We start from the raw sequence: 14677 nt of genomic DNA, 5'->3' as shown, positions 1-14677 counted from the left end.
GGACTCTATGTTTGGTATACGCTTGCAATGGGGGAATCTCAACTGAACTTGAACTGTGCTTATGCAACAAGGTGGAGGAATCCACCATGGGGGAAGGTTTGGGGAGGGGTGGGGAGAATCCAAGTACCTATGAAACTGTGTCACATAATACAATGCAATTAATAAATTAAAAATAATAAATAATTAAAAAATGTAATTCCTAGAAGAATACTGTCATATAACAAAGAATGAAATAAGATATGAGAGTTGAAATTGCTTCAATTTTATAGCCCTTTGGACTCTAAAACTGGCAGATAATGGCTAGGTTATTACCCATTCAGTCATATTATTATAGCTATACTATTTTATTAATCTTTTTAAAGATTTACTCATTTTTATTTGAAAGGCAGATTTACAGAGAGAAGGAAGGACAGTAAAAGTCTTCTATCTGCTGGTTCACTCCCCAAGTGAACACAGTGACTGGAACTGAGCCAACCCAAAGCTGGGAGTCAGAAGTTTGTTCTGGGTCTGTGATTCCATTGCAGGAGCCCAAGACTTGGACCATTCTCCACTGCTTCTCCAGGCTCTAAGCCTGGAGGCTGGACTGGGGCACACATCAGCACCCACATGGGGTGCCAGCGCCACAGAGTGGAGGAGCAGCCTGCACCACCCTCCCCGAGATAGAAAATCTTTATGCAGGCCTCATTTACTACTTTCAAAGCTTCTTGGAAACACAACACACAAAAAAGTCTAAGTTCATTTTTCCACAGGTCAACAATAATCAAACACAATTAAAAATGATCTTGGTGTTTTTAAAGCATGTGAAACAGGTCAACATACAAGTTGCTATGCTTTGAATGCTGCCATCAAAACTCACATTGAAATCAAACCAGTTTGTTAAGATAGTTAAGATAGTTAAGATAGTAGAAAATTAATCTGATTATAGTATTTAAAGATAAAACCTGTGGTGGGCTTGGCAGCGTGGCCTAGTGGCTGAGGTCCTCGCCTTGATCCCATATGGTCGCTGGTTCTAATCCCGGCAGCTCCACTTCCTCTCTATCTCTCCTCCTCTCAGTATATCTGACTTTGTAATAAAAATAAAATAAATCTTTAAAAAAAAAAAAAAAGATAAAACCTGTGGGAGCAATTAAGATAACACGGGGTCATTACACAGTCCCAACCCGATGAGACAGCTACTCCCTAAGGGTGTCTACCAGCAAAGACCTCACCTTGTAGCTGTCCAATCTTAAATTTTTAGCCTTCCAAAAAGCCAAACAGAGCTTTATTTGTATAAATTATTTTGACTGTGGCATTCAGTCATATCAGAAAATATACTAACACAAGCCATTCTCATTTTCTGCTCCAACTATACACACAAAGGAACTGGTCTGACCTCCAACCTCCCTTAAACTCTGCTATATCGCCTGTCAGTTCCTTCTCCTGATGTCTGCCAATCTACTCAAGTGCCAAGAACAAACTCTCACGTCTAGCTGGTTCCACTACCGGCAAACGGCCATTTCACAGACAAAAACGAAACCATCAACATGCTTGTCTCTTACTTAAACAGCTTTTCCATTGTACATCATACTTCTCTCTTTACAGCAATATTCATTTCAAATACACTGCTCAGGGCCCGGCGGCGTGGCCTAGCAGCTAAAGTCCTCGCCTTGAAAGGCCCCGGGATCCCATATGGGCGCCGGTTCTAATCCCGCCAGCTCCACTTCCCATCCACCTCCCTGCTTGTGGCCTGGGAAAGCAGTTGAGGACGGCCCAATGCATTGGGACCCTGCACCCGCGTGGGAGACCGGAAAGAGGTTCCAGGTTCCCGGCTTCGGATCGGCGCGCACCGACCCGTTGCAGCTCACTTGGGGAGTGAATCATCGGACGGAGGATCTTCCTCTCTGTCTCTCCTCCTCTATGTATATCTGGCTGTAATAGAAAAATGAATAAATCTAAAAAAAAAAAAAAAACAAATACACTGCTCATCCAATTCAGTCTCTCCATAACAGACATCTCTCCTTTCCTCTCTAACTATTCCCCTTAACAGTGACTTCGCCCTACCACGAGCACAAGTCCAAAACAACACAGACATGCCCTGGTATGCCTACCTCCTATCCGAAAAGCACCAAAGCTCCCGAATCGCTCTTTCCTCCGAAGGGTCTCACACATCCCTCTCAATCTCACAACTCGCCTACACCACACTCCATTCTGTATTTGCCAAGTCGGGTCTGAGAGCCATCAGCCACAGAGCCACCCATAGTACTGACCTGAGGTGAAGAATTCTGAGCTATCCATCAGTGAGGTTTTAACACTCTACCCAGATTCTTACGTACGTTTTAGTTTGAAAACCACTGGTCCACCTGCACAGATTATACTATCCATGGATTCGCATATGCAATACTTTACTGAGTTATAACTGGCATACAGATAAATTCACAGATGTACACAACATGTGTTTGTACACACATCTAATCACAGGTCCACCAATCATATAAGATACTCTCAGCACCTCGGCAGGCTCTCACGCATGCCTCTGCTAGTGCAGATCACTCCTGGGCCTGACGCAGCAGCCTGGAGAACAACTCCTGCCTTGCACACACCAGGATCCCACAGGGATGCTGGTTCATGTCCGGGCTGCTCTACTTCCCATCCAGTTCGCTGCCTGTGGCCTGGGACAGCAGTAGAGGATGGCCCAAAGCCTTGGGACCCTGCACAAAAGCAGCAGCTCCTGGTTCCTACTTCAGATCGACTCAGCTCCAACCACTACAGCCATGGAAGATCTTTCTCTGTCTCTCTGTAAATTTGCCTTTCTAATCAAAATCAGTCCTAAGAAAAAAAAAGTCGTAACTAGAAACAAGCATTTCAAAATCATTTTAAAAAATACTAAAAAAGCCATTGGAATACACATGAATGCTCAGATAGATGTGTGGAGAATAAACAAAATACCATAAAATAAACCTTAGGGAACAAAACATTATTTGTACATATAACGCACATGAGTTCATGCACGCATGTTTGTGCTTTAGTGTGTAGTGAAGGAAACTGAGACATCATAATGAGGCTAAACCAGAGACTCAACTGAAACATAAATGAAGAGACCACCATAATTAATTATTACATATTTTCACCTCTTAATTTTTTAAGATCTATTTATTTTTATTGGAAAGGCAGATATACAGAGAGGAGGACAGATAGAGAGGAAGATCTTCCATCCGCTGGTTCACTCCCCAAGCGCCTACAATGGCTGCAGCTGTCCTGATCCAAAGCCAGGAGCCAGGAGCATCTTCCGGGTCTCCCATGTGGGCGCAGAGTTTCAAGGCTTTGGGCCGTCCTCGACTGCTTTCCCAAGCCACAAGCAGGGAGCTGGATGGGAAGCGGGGCCGCCAGAACTAGAACCAGCGCCCATATGGGATCCCAGCGCATGCAAAGCGAGGATTTTAGCCGCTAGGCTACCACAGCAGACCCTTCACCTCTTAATTTTAAGAAAATGAAATACATAAATCTGGAAATAAAAGGAAAAGTACCCAAACCTCCCATACTGCCAGCACCTGTCAGTGACGGACATGAAGCCAAGCAGCAAGGTACTGAAGAACGCGATCAGCTCTTTCTGCAGCTGCTGCCTGACCGCAGTGCGCACGTCCTCTGCCTCCTCCCGTGCCTGCGACTCCGTCAGAACCAGCAGCTCCAAGAGCGGATTTGAGCTCTACAATATGAAGCGTATAAGAGATGTTCATTCTGAAGTCACTGTTACAACCACACAGCTAGCCACAGGTCTTTACTGCATTACTGCAGAAGTTCTGAACTTAAAAAGTGTTTAGTACATTACCTCAACACAGGAAAGCAGGCCTACTACAAAAGCTTAGAGAAGCACAGTGAGAAAATCACAACCAAAAACATCAGAGAAGGCCAGTGTTAGAGGACATTCTTAAGTCTTTGTGAATATAAACATACAGACTATAATCACACACCCTAAATAAAACTGAGAAAACCAACTACTGCAACCATCATTCTTTTTCATATTATTACTAGTATGTCTTGAAATAATTTATTTTAACATTTTATCATTTTATGTAAATCTACACACTCAAAATAATTTACTTGGAAGTTCTACATTAGTAACTACTTAAACCATTTATTGCTTTTAAGTGTCTTAAAAGGTACTCAATTTTTTATTTTCAGGTTTATCTTCTCACAAACACTGATTATTACGTAACAGGAATTTATCCTGAGCATGATACTCTGAGTAAGCCTTCGTAACATCACATTAAAAATTACAGATGAGGAAGTGAAATGCTTACACGAGGGCACAGTGGAGTGGAAGAGGACCCTGTTGGTGGATTGGCAAAATTAACATCATTAAAACACCCACACTACTCAAGACCACTTCAGAAATTCACATCATTAAAACACCCACACTACTCAAGACCACTTCAGAAATTCAAATAGCCACACAATAATTTCAATTGCATTTTTTACAGAAATTGGAAAAAAATGTAAAATTTATATTGATTCACTGAAGATTTCAAATAACCAAAATATCCTTAAACAAAAAGAAAGTCAAATGTAACATATCATCTGCCTTCAAACTACACCACCAAACAACAATAATCAAAACTACATGCAACAGGCATAAAAACAGAAACACCAAGAGAAAAGAACAATTCTAGAACACATTGTGAGATAGTCTACCCAAAGTGTGTAAGGAAGGAGTTTACACAAGTCAGCTAACAAAACAACCCGATCAAAAATGGTCAAGGACCTGGGTCATTTCTTCAAGGAGCACATATGGCCGACAGGGAGAAAAGTTCCTCAGCAGCAAGCATCAAGAGTATTTGCTTTAAAACTATAATGATATCATCTCACATCTGACAAACACGGGTTTTATACATTAAAAAATATATGGCTTTAGTTATCTAATTTCAGTTATACACAAGCGTATTTCAAAATTTTCCTGAGAAAATAGAATTTAAAAATGTTACTGCAAAAAAGTGTTTCGAGTTCATAGGTAACTTTATCATAATGCACACTCTTCATGAACTTTTTCAGGACCACTCACATGGATGCATTTTGAACGTTTTTGTAGTAAAATAAGCTTAACTTTTAATTTGATTTTCAATATAGATTTTGAAGTACCCTCTCAATTGAGCTAAATATAGCTAACTAGGCAAAGTGATTTTTCTATTGTCATGTCATGTACTATGCACATGTCTTATAGTCAGTTGCAGAGATTTTTCAGGAAAAGTCTAAACTAAAGCCCAGTTCAGTCTTCTCTGAGATTCTGAGAACCCAGAGCAATCCTAACACCTAGAGGAACTCCGAGCAAGATCCTTCGGGGACCAGCATCGCAGCAGAGTGGGATAAGCCAGCACCTGCAGTGCCAGAACACCACAGCAGCTTCAGTGTCAGTAGATGCACTTCTCATCCAGCCCCGTGCCAGTGCGCCTGGGCAGGCTGCCAGGAGCCAGGAATGACAGAATACGCTAGCCAACTGAAGCAACGAGTGGCACGATACAACTCAAAGATCACTACGGCAGCTGTGTTGAAAGGACAGGAAGTACAAGTGGAAGGCTCACGGCCTGGAGTGAGGATAACCAGAAGGATCATTAGCCTTTTTTGGTTGTTACTAAATACGCACACCTGTGATATTAAACTTTTTTCTTTTTAAGATTTCTTTAAGGAGCTGGCACCATCGCACAAATTAGCTGCCACCTACAGTGTCAGCCAGCCATGTGGGTACAAGTTCAAGTCCCGGCTGCTGTCCTTCCAATCTAGCTCCCTGCTGGTGTTCTGGGAGAACACAGAGAAATCATGGAGACTCTCGGTTCCTGGGCTCCGGGCTTTGGCCTGGCCCTGCTCTGGCCGTGCGGCCACTGGACAGGGTCTCTCTCTCCCCGCTCCTTCCTTCCCTCTCTGTCTCTTTCTCACCTCTCCTTTTCCTCCTCTGTGTCACACTGCCTTTCAAATAGATAAAGAAAAAAAAAAGCTTTATGTATCCGAAAGGCAGACTGACAGACACAGGGGTGGACTTCCCGCGCTGGTTCACTGTTCGAACGGCTGCGGCTCCCGGAGCTGAGCTGGCCAGACCCCAGCAGACCTCCCCGTGGGTGACAGCAACTCGGTCACCTGGGTCATCAGCCGCTGCCTTCCCGGTCTGCAGGCAGGCAGATGAGGCCAGGAGCCAGAGTCAGCTACGACACCCAGGTACTCCAGGCAGGACACAGACACTGCATCGAAGCCCTAGGTTAAATGCCCACCACACAAGGGCTATTCTAATGGTGAACTATGTAAGCATTATTTTCCCCTAATATTAATAATTTCTACAAGTAAATCACTCCTCAAACCGAAAATGCAAGCTCCTAAATAACACTTACAGGTCTAAGAAGCAATTCCAGAATCCAGCTTAGAAGTTCTACTGACAGATTTTTGCTTTGTTCCTTCATTAGCTTATTTAAAAAATGTATGATATCTATTAGCAGTTTCTCATCTTCGGTGCAAGCAGGAAGCACTTGTAAAAATCTGTAATAAAGAAGAAAGCAATTATGGCATTTAACTCTTTAAAATACACATACCACTGCTCATCACAGATATGCATTTCTCGTGAGCCACTATTTTATGGCACTGCTCTAGATGCTATGAAAACGCAAATATGTGGGAACTAGGGCATTGGCCTTCAACAATCCAAGCTTGCAGTAAAGAAAACATAGACTCGTAACTAAAAAAAAAAAAAAAAAAAAGAAAAGAAAAGAAAAGAAAATACAAGGTAACAGAAAAATGCCAAATCCAGAAAAAGTGCCAAAGAAATCTAAGGAGAAAAAATAGCCTCTAACTATCCAGGAGAAGTTGCCTTGTCAAGCTGGAAATGTCATGTTTCACTAAGACACAGTACTGCAAAACCAACTCTGAAAGATTTTAAAAACATGGCACTAAATGCTGAGGAAGGACAGTCAGTTCCTGCAAGGATGTTACCAGAGTTTGTAACAGGCAAGAAAACTGTGGAAGGTAAATTTAGGAAGGCTTTCTTTCCAAGTTCAGAGTAAAAAGATATCAATCTATTTTTGTTATTATTATTTTAAAAAACAAAGAAACAGAGGGTGAATTGCCATGTTATTCAGACTTTCAGGGAGAAAAAAAACAACTTAAAAACAAGCAATGAGGAAGAAGTGTAATCGGATTTGATCTGTAAACCAAAAGGTTAGTAAGAAACCCAACGACAGCATAATATACAGCATTTACTAAGCACTGCTCTTATGCAAGACTTTCTCTTAGCATAAAACTAATTTTTCAATCTTTATAACAATGATCTGAAGTGTGAAATGAAGTTCCATTTCAATGGTAAGAAAACTCAAAACAGGTAGTTTGTCAACGGCCACACAACAAGTTTAGAGTTGCTAAATGGCGTAGTCCAACACCAAGGCCATGTTACACTTGTTAATAAAATGGGTTTCACAACGTCATTGTTACTTTACATTTTTTTTTTTTTAATTTTTTTTTTTTTTAGATTTATTTTATTTTTATTACAAAGTCAGATATATTGAGAGGAGGAGAGATAGAGAGGAAGTGGAGCTGCCGGGATTAGAACCAGCGGCCATATGGGATCAAGGCGAGGACTTTAGCCACTAGGCCACGCCGCCGAGCCCTACTTTACATTTAAAATGCCCAGCCTAGCACTGATATTGCAGTGCAACAGATTAAGCCACCAACTACAATGCCAGGATCCCATATGGCCACCAGGTAAAAGCCCCAGATGCTCCACCTGCGATACAGCTCCCTGCTAACGCACTTGTGAAAGCAGTGGAAAATGTTCCAAATACGTGGACTCCTGGCCCCACATGGAACCTCAGAATGCAGTTCCAGGCTCCTGGCTTCTGCGTGGCTTAGCTCTAACTGCTGTGACCATGTGCAGAGTAAACCAAAGCATGGAAGACCTCTCTGTTGCTACTTGTCTCTTCCTCTTTTTCAGAAAAGTAAAAATTTTAAAAACAATTATAAAATAAAGTGTCCACCTTATCCTACCTCCCCAAATCAGCTCAGTGTGGAAAGCTTGCATTAGTGAAAATAAGATTAGAAAAATATTCCTAAAGAGTAGAAAAAGGATTATAGTAAGATGAAGTTTGACAATCATAAAGATTAAGTTCTCCATGATATCCTATGTAATCTGAAAGTATCACCTCTGTAGCCACCTTTTGTTTCTGCCCCGTCTCCCCATCGCTCAAAATCAAATACACCATCCTCCGACCAACTTCTCAAAGACACTTTCCCAACTTGGCCACTTACCCTTTGCCAGGCACCTTTCCGCTTCCACTCCCACAGCTTTCCAACATGCTATTTATACTGAACGTCTGCCCTTAAACTTCATTCCCTGAGCCTACATTTGCAGGTAAAGCCCTCGTCTGAGAAACCAGCAGCCCGGATGGGCTCCCATTTTAGTCCTGGCTGCTCCCCATCCAACCCAGCTCCTTGCTAACAGTCTGGGAAAAGCAGCAAAAAATGTCCCAGGTGTTTGAACCCCTGCCACCACATGGGAGACTCAGAAGAGTTCCCTGGCTTAGGCCTGGCCCACCCGACAGTGGAATCATCTGGGGAGTGAACCAGCAAATGGAAGACTCTCTCTCCCCCATCCCCTTTCTCTCTCAAAACATTAAAAACGTACCCCCTGAACCTCTCTCTCTCCACAGAGGTGAGGTTAAAATACCCTCATAAACAGTTTTGTATTAGATTTCTCACTGGAGATATTCTTACTTTTGAATTCATTTTCAGCTGCCATAACCACAAGTTCCATGAAAGCAGAGACCTTACTAATGTACACAGCACTGCATTTCCTACAAGAGCTTGGCACCTGGCAGGCAATCAACAAATGTTTGCTGAATGATGGAAGAGCACTAGGAAAAGAAAGGCGCTAGCCCCTTTGTTTAAACAGGTGTCAGCTCATACGACCTCCTCTACTAAAACCCATCACGTCCATCAGAGTCCTAGTAAACAGAACATTGATGAAATGGTATGGACAAATGAGATGCAGCGATAGCATGGCTTTTGAAGTATGTCTGAGAGTAAAAACAGAACCTGAGAGGAGAAAAAGTAGAGATGAAATTATATTCACATTTAGATTGATTAGTTTTCACGCATATTTAAAGTCAGGATTGAGTCTGTTACTTTGATGGTCTGTAAGTAGAAATGACCAAGTAGCAGTTCAAAGGAAGGAAACATTTATAATAATCATAGCTCAAAAACAAAACATGCTGGGGTCCGTGCAGTGGGTGTGGATAACACGAAGGTGTGAAGAGAACAGCTCCCCTGTGTGTTAAGGCCTGGGGGAGCTTCCAGGTGTTTGGCAAGGACCGCGCGGAAGTCTCTCTGACCACCTTGACGCTGTTTCACCCCCTGGTTGCATGGACACTCAAGCACCCCACTAAGAATTCTGTAATCTATTGAGGCATTGTTGTTTGTCCCTGTGAGATGGTTTTTGCAACCAATGTGAGCTTGAGAGTTAATGTCACTGATAATGTCTTGGTGAGTGGGCTTTTGACAATTTACACACAGCAGTACAATTAAGCCCATGCCATGTTTGGACACCTTATCGGGTACTTAACCATTGCCTCAGAATTTGGCCCAGACATGTAGCACTCCTTCTGGGAAGGGGCTTGAAAACATCCTAAACATTAATGCAAGTGATGGGAGTGAGGCTGAAACTGCTATGGCAGTAAATACAGTTATTGTTATCTCAAAGGCTAGCCTGTCTTTGCAACTTTTCAGAATACAGAAAATGCAATTGTTTTAGCCACTTTTATAATTTTAGCTAAGGAATTAAGGATGCTTTTATTAAAGAAAAATGCTTTTGATTATTGTTTCATTGTTTATAGGGTTGTAGAATCTATACTTGTAGAGTGATTTTATATTTGAAATTTCTGTTTTAGATTTTAGGTTGTTTCCCTTGTAACCTATTTTCCCATTAAGTAATGAGTAAATTGTAGAAATAGAAATGTGGTAGGAATGTACCACAGGTACATGTGCCTTGGCCTTGGAGTCCTGGCTGTTGCTCCATGGCTACTGTTGAAGAATAAATAATGGCTTGCTTTGAAGCATATGAATATAGTATTTTGCAGAATTATCTTTGGGGGCACCTGCTTAGCCTTGAAGTGCAGATGGAATGACCAAATGTCTGTACATGCCCCCTTAGTCTTGAAGTAAAAATAGAATAATTAGTTGTTTGTGCAGAAGCTTGCGAGGTGTCTGAGTAAAAAGGGCAGCGTTTTCTTGGGCTGTTGTGAGAACGCACCAAGTGTCAGTGTCCGTGTCTCTTTTTTTTTTTTTTTAAGATTTATTCATTTTATTACAGCCAGATATACACAGAGGAGGAGAGACAGAGAGGAAGATCCTCCGTCCGATGATTCACTCCCCAAGTGAGCTGCAACGGGTCGGTGCGCGCCGATCCGAAGCTGGGAACCTGGAACCTCCTCCGGATCTCCCACGCGGGTGCAGTGTCCCAATGGGCCGTCCTCAACTGCTTTCCCAGGCCACAAGCAGGGAGCTGGACGGGAAGTGGAGCTGGCGGGATTAGAACCAGCGCCCATATGGGATCCCAGGGCCTTCAAGGAGAGGACTTAAGCCGCTAGGCCACGCCGCCGGGCCCCCGTGTCTTTCTTTATCGCCGACTCCACGCACCTTTCCCAAGCTCCGAACTCGGCTGGAGCTGGACTCCAGTAAAAACAAACATCCCCTACATGCAGGAATTCATGCTGAGCTTACACAGCTACTGTAAAGGGCTACCGAGGGGACTGTTCAAGTACCAGGAGTTGGACTGAATGCGGGATAAAGTCTTCAGCACTTATTAGGCACCACCTATAGCCAGCGTGCTGTGCCGTACATATGGGGTAGCAAGGGAATCTAATAAGCCCAGTACATACGGAGAAAGGACATGTACAGGAGCCATACGGCAGAGGCACAAGACAATCACTGCCTACTCACCTAACGAAGAGGGAAGACCTTGACCCAAAACTGAAGAGTGCGTAAACATGAGCAAAGAAGTAACAACAAGTGCATGCCCCAGAACGAAGCAGTTTCACAAAACTACAAAAAAGCGTACTTTATAGAACTACAGTATAGTTAGGGAGAGCTGGGAAATACAGCTGAGAAATCAGACGAGGGCCAGATCAAGGAGAAGCCTCCATGCCGCACTAAGGGCTCCGAACTCCATCCATGCCAGAGAGGAGACCTGGCAGGTAGATGAGCCATTCAAGGCACAAGACAAATAATGGCAAAAGGCTGACAGTTGAATAAACAGCAGATCTATCATTCTAAAGTCCAGCAGAAAAATGGTCAAAGCCTCAGGGACAACAGCAATAGTAATTTCAATAGGAAAGGCGCAGAGAGACAGTAAGCCACAAAGTCAATAGGAATTGCTTCAAGAAGACCAATGTATGTCTAACTTGTAATTCTAATGAACCACACACCACCTATTTTCTTAAAATGTTTTCAAAATGAGATGGAATTATAGTAGTACATTCCCATGCTAGTGTTCACATACAAAACAGAGCCACAAATATTCGATTGCTTAAAATAATCAGCTTATAAAACTATCTTTAGAAGTTACAGTATTCTACATAAAAACTCTAGCAACCACTGCTTGCTGCCACACTGAAAAATATTCATGTGGATAGTGATAAACAGTGATACTTCACTGTAGTATTCTATATTTTCACAGTGTATCTATCATGCATTTATACATATTAATATATATATACACATTTTTTTATAGAGAGACACCCTTTTAAACCTTTGGGTAGTATTCATTTTCCAATCTTTAAGGGGCTACATTAATGTCATTTTTTATTACACAATTAAACATGATGTTGTAACATAAGACTTGTTTAAACCTACTATCTAAAATATCGTAGGAGGATAATTTCAAAAATATCTGAGCAAAGTCAGAATTATTATAATCCACATTCTTATTCCTGAAAGGCTTACTTCTGGGGGGCGGGAGGACATTCATTCAGATATTTCATATACTTCTTAAAATTGGACTCAAGGTATACTCTGTAGAGTAGAAAATGCCCAAAGCATACTATTTTTAAAACAATATATATAAGATTCTTACTATTTCATTTAGAACATCTGTACATACAATTTTATAAACTCAGTAAACAGACCTCAAAGCTTTTGTCATCATGACTGTTAAGGAATACTCTGACTCCAAACTTTTCCTTTATAAGTGTTAATGTATCCTAACCAATCAAAACTTGATGTTCCATCAACTGGACATAAACACAAGTTCTCAAAGCCCATTCATACTTTTATTTCTGAAAGCAGAAATAGCTTTTAGACTTTTTTCCTTAAAAAAAAGTAATTATGTGATACATACTTTTGATACATTACTTAGCAAAACATGCCTCAGGATAAATACAGGAGTAGGTTTTATTTTAGGCAGTACAAATACGAGCCTCTAATCAATAAGATGAAAGAAGAGGTTCCTTGATCCTTAGGGCAGAAGCCCCATGACGCTCACTGGCACAAACATCGGCAGACACCCACACCCCTTCCATGCGCAATCTCTACACATACTTTAAATCATCTTGGCTTACTTAGAAGCCAACAGAATGCAAACCTTAGGTAAAGAGTTCACACGCAGGGCCAGCATTATGGCTCAACTGTCTGATCCTTTGCCTGCAAATACTGACATCCCAAATGGGTGCCGATTCCCACCAGGACCACTCCACTTGCCATCCAGCTCCTCGTTTGTGGCCTGGGAAAACAGCAGAGCCTGACCCAAGGCCTTGGGACCTGCACCTGCATGGGATACCAAGAAGACTCCTGGCTTCTGGCTCCAGATCAGGTTAGCTACAATCATTGCAGCCATTTGGCAGAGAGTCAACAGGAGGAAGATCATTCTGTCTTTCCTTCTTTTGGTAACTCTGCCTTTCCGATAAGTAACTTTTTTTTTAAAGAGTTGACTTATATTATTTCGGAAATAACAGAAAGAGAAAAAGTTTATATACGCCCAGTATAAATGCTGTTTTCTTTTGTCAACTCTTTTCAGTGTGCACTTGGTTGAACCCACAAATTCAGAACCCCTGGATACAGAGAGCTAACACAACCTAAACATGTTCTGCACTTGCCACTTACATTAGTCCTGGGCAACAATTCCACTACTGCACAGCAACAAACCATTCATTATGCAGCACTTCAATAAAACAGATGCAGTACAATCTCCACACCACTGGTAATAGTAAAATGATTAGAAAGTGATGGCTTTTACATATTCATTACCCTTGTTTTCAAACAAATCACTTAATTCACATACTTAAGACTTTATATATTTGAAGGCAGAGTTACAGAGGGAGAAGGAAAGAGAAAGAGAGAGAGATCACGCAGCCACAGGTCCACTCCCCAAATAGCCACAATAGCTAGAGCTGGGCCAGGTCCAATCCAAGAACCAGGAGCTTCCTCTGGGTCTCTCATGCGGATGCAGGGGCCCAAGAACCTTGGCCATTTTTCATTACTTTCTCAGGCCTGTTAGCAGGGAGCTGGACTAGAAGTGGAGCAACCAAGACTTGAACCAGCACAAATAGGGGACACTGCTGGCACTGCTGGTAGTGGCTTGGCCCACCGTTCCACAATGTTGGCCCTTCGTTTCATTTTAGGAAGAGTTGTGCTGCTGTAGCCCAGCAGATGAAGCTCGGACTGTGACACTGGCACCCCATAAATGAGGGCAGGCAGGTTCAAGTCCCGGCTGTTTTGCTTCTAATTCAGCTCCCTGCAAGTAGCAAGGGACAGTCCCACTCCTTGGGCCCTGCCACCAACGTGGGAGGCACAGCTGGAGTTTTAGGCATTGCCAGCGCAAGCATACGGGGAGTGAACCAGCAGTTGGAAGATACCTGTCACGTCGTCTCTGTTTTCAGGTTTCTCCCTCCCTTGCTGCCTTTTCAAATAAATAAATCAATTTTCATTAAAAAAATCTAAATACTTGCAAAAATTCTGAAAATTTAAGCATCAGCTTTCTGACAAAATAGTACTGGCTGGTTTTAGCACGCCACCGAAAAATCTAATGACATATCCCAATTATTAAAACAAAACTAAATAAAAGGGCTTATTTTTTGGAAGCTCATTTAACCAAGCATTTCTGGAAATCACAACTTCATGCTTAATAAAAAAAAGTTAGACATTTTATACTGAAGTCACACGAACACCAAAATGAAAAATTGCTTATCATTCTTGTTTCAAATGCAGCCATCTGCTACCGGTTAAATGCGCTAAACGTACAAGCTACAGCCTTTCCAATAACTATCAAAGGACTTCCACATGGCAATCAACTTCATGAAATTCAGAATAAGAAAAATGAGATAATTTGCTTAAGAACAAAACAAACGCAAAGCAAAACAGCCCCTGGCAGGTGTACCAAGCCTACTCATCCATCTGCTGCTTCAGCTCGTTCGTAATATGGACAGAACCTGCACTGACGTCAGCCACGCCTTACTCTAACAGTTTCATGAAACCAAACTTTAAGAAACGATAGTAGGGCCCGGCGGCGTGGCCTAGCAGCTAAAGTCCTCGCCTTGAACGCCCCGGGATCCCATATGGGTGCAGATTCTAATCCCGGCAGCTCCACTTCCCATCCAGCTTCCTGCTTGTGGCCTGGGAAAGCAGTCGAGGACGGCCAAAGCTTTGGGACCCTGCACCCGTGTGGGAGACCCGGAAGAGCACC

General features: G+C 42.4%; 1 protein-coding gene across 6 annotated transcripts in view; it reads right to left on the bottom strand.

Annotated features, from left to right (window-relative positions):
* RTTN (rotatin) overlaps positions 1-14677 on the bottom strand; it is a 125965-nt gene that overhangs the window by 57898 nt on the left and 53390 nt on the right. For all 6 annotated transcript variants that reach the window (XM_058676881.1, XM_058676877.1, XM_058676876.1 and 3 more), the window contains 2 exons: positions 6351-6495; positions 3528-3682 (listed from right to left, as the gene is read on the bottom strand). In XM_058676881.1, the coding sequence (XP_058532864.1) occupies positions 3528-3682; positions 6351-6495 (300 nt within the window). The remainder of the gene's footprint in view (positions 1-3527; positions 3683-6350; positions 6496-14677) is intronic.

Source organism: Ochotona princeps, chromosome 18 (assembly GCF_030435755.1).
Source record: "Ochotona princeps isolate mOchPri1 chromosome 18, mOchPri1.hap1, whole genome shotgun sequence".
Taxonomy (NCBI): domain Eukaryota; kingdom Metazoa; phylum Chordata; class Mammalia; order Lagomorpha; family Ochotonidae; genus Ochotona; species Ochotona princeps.
Note: the sequence above shows the minus strand (reverse complement) of the source record. Positions and strands in the feature narration are given on the sequence as shown.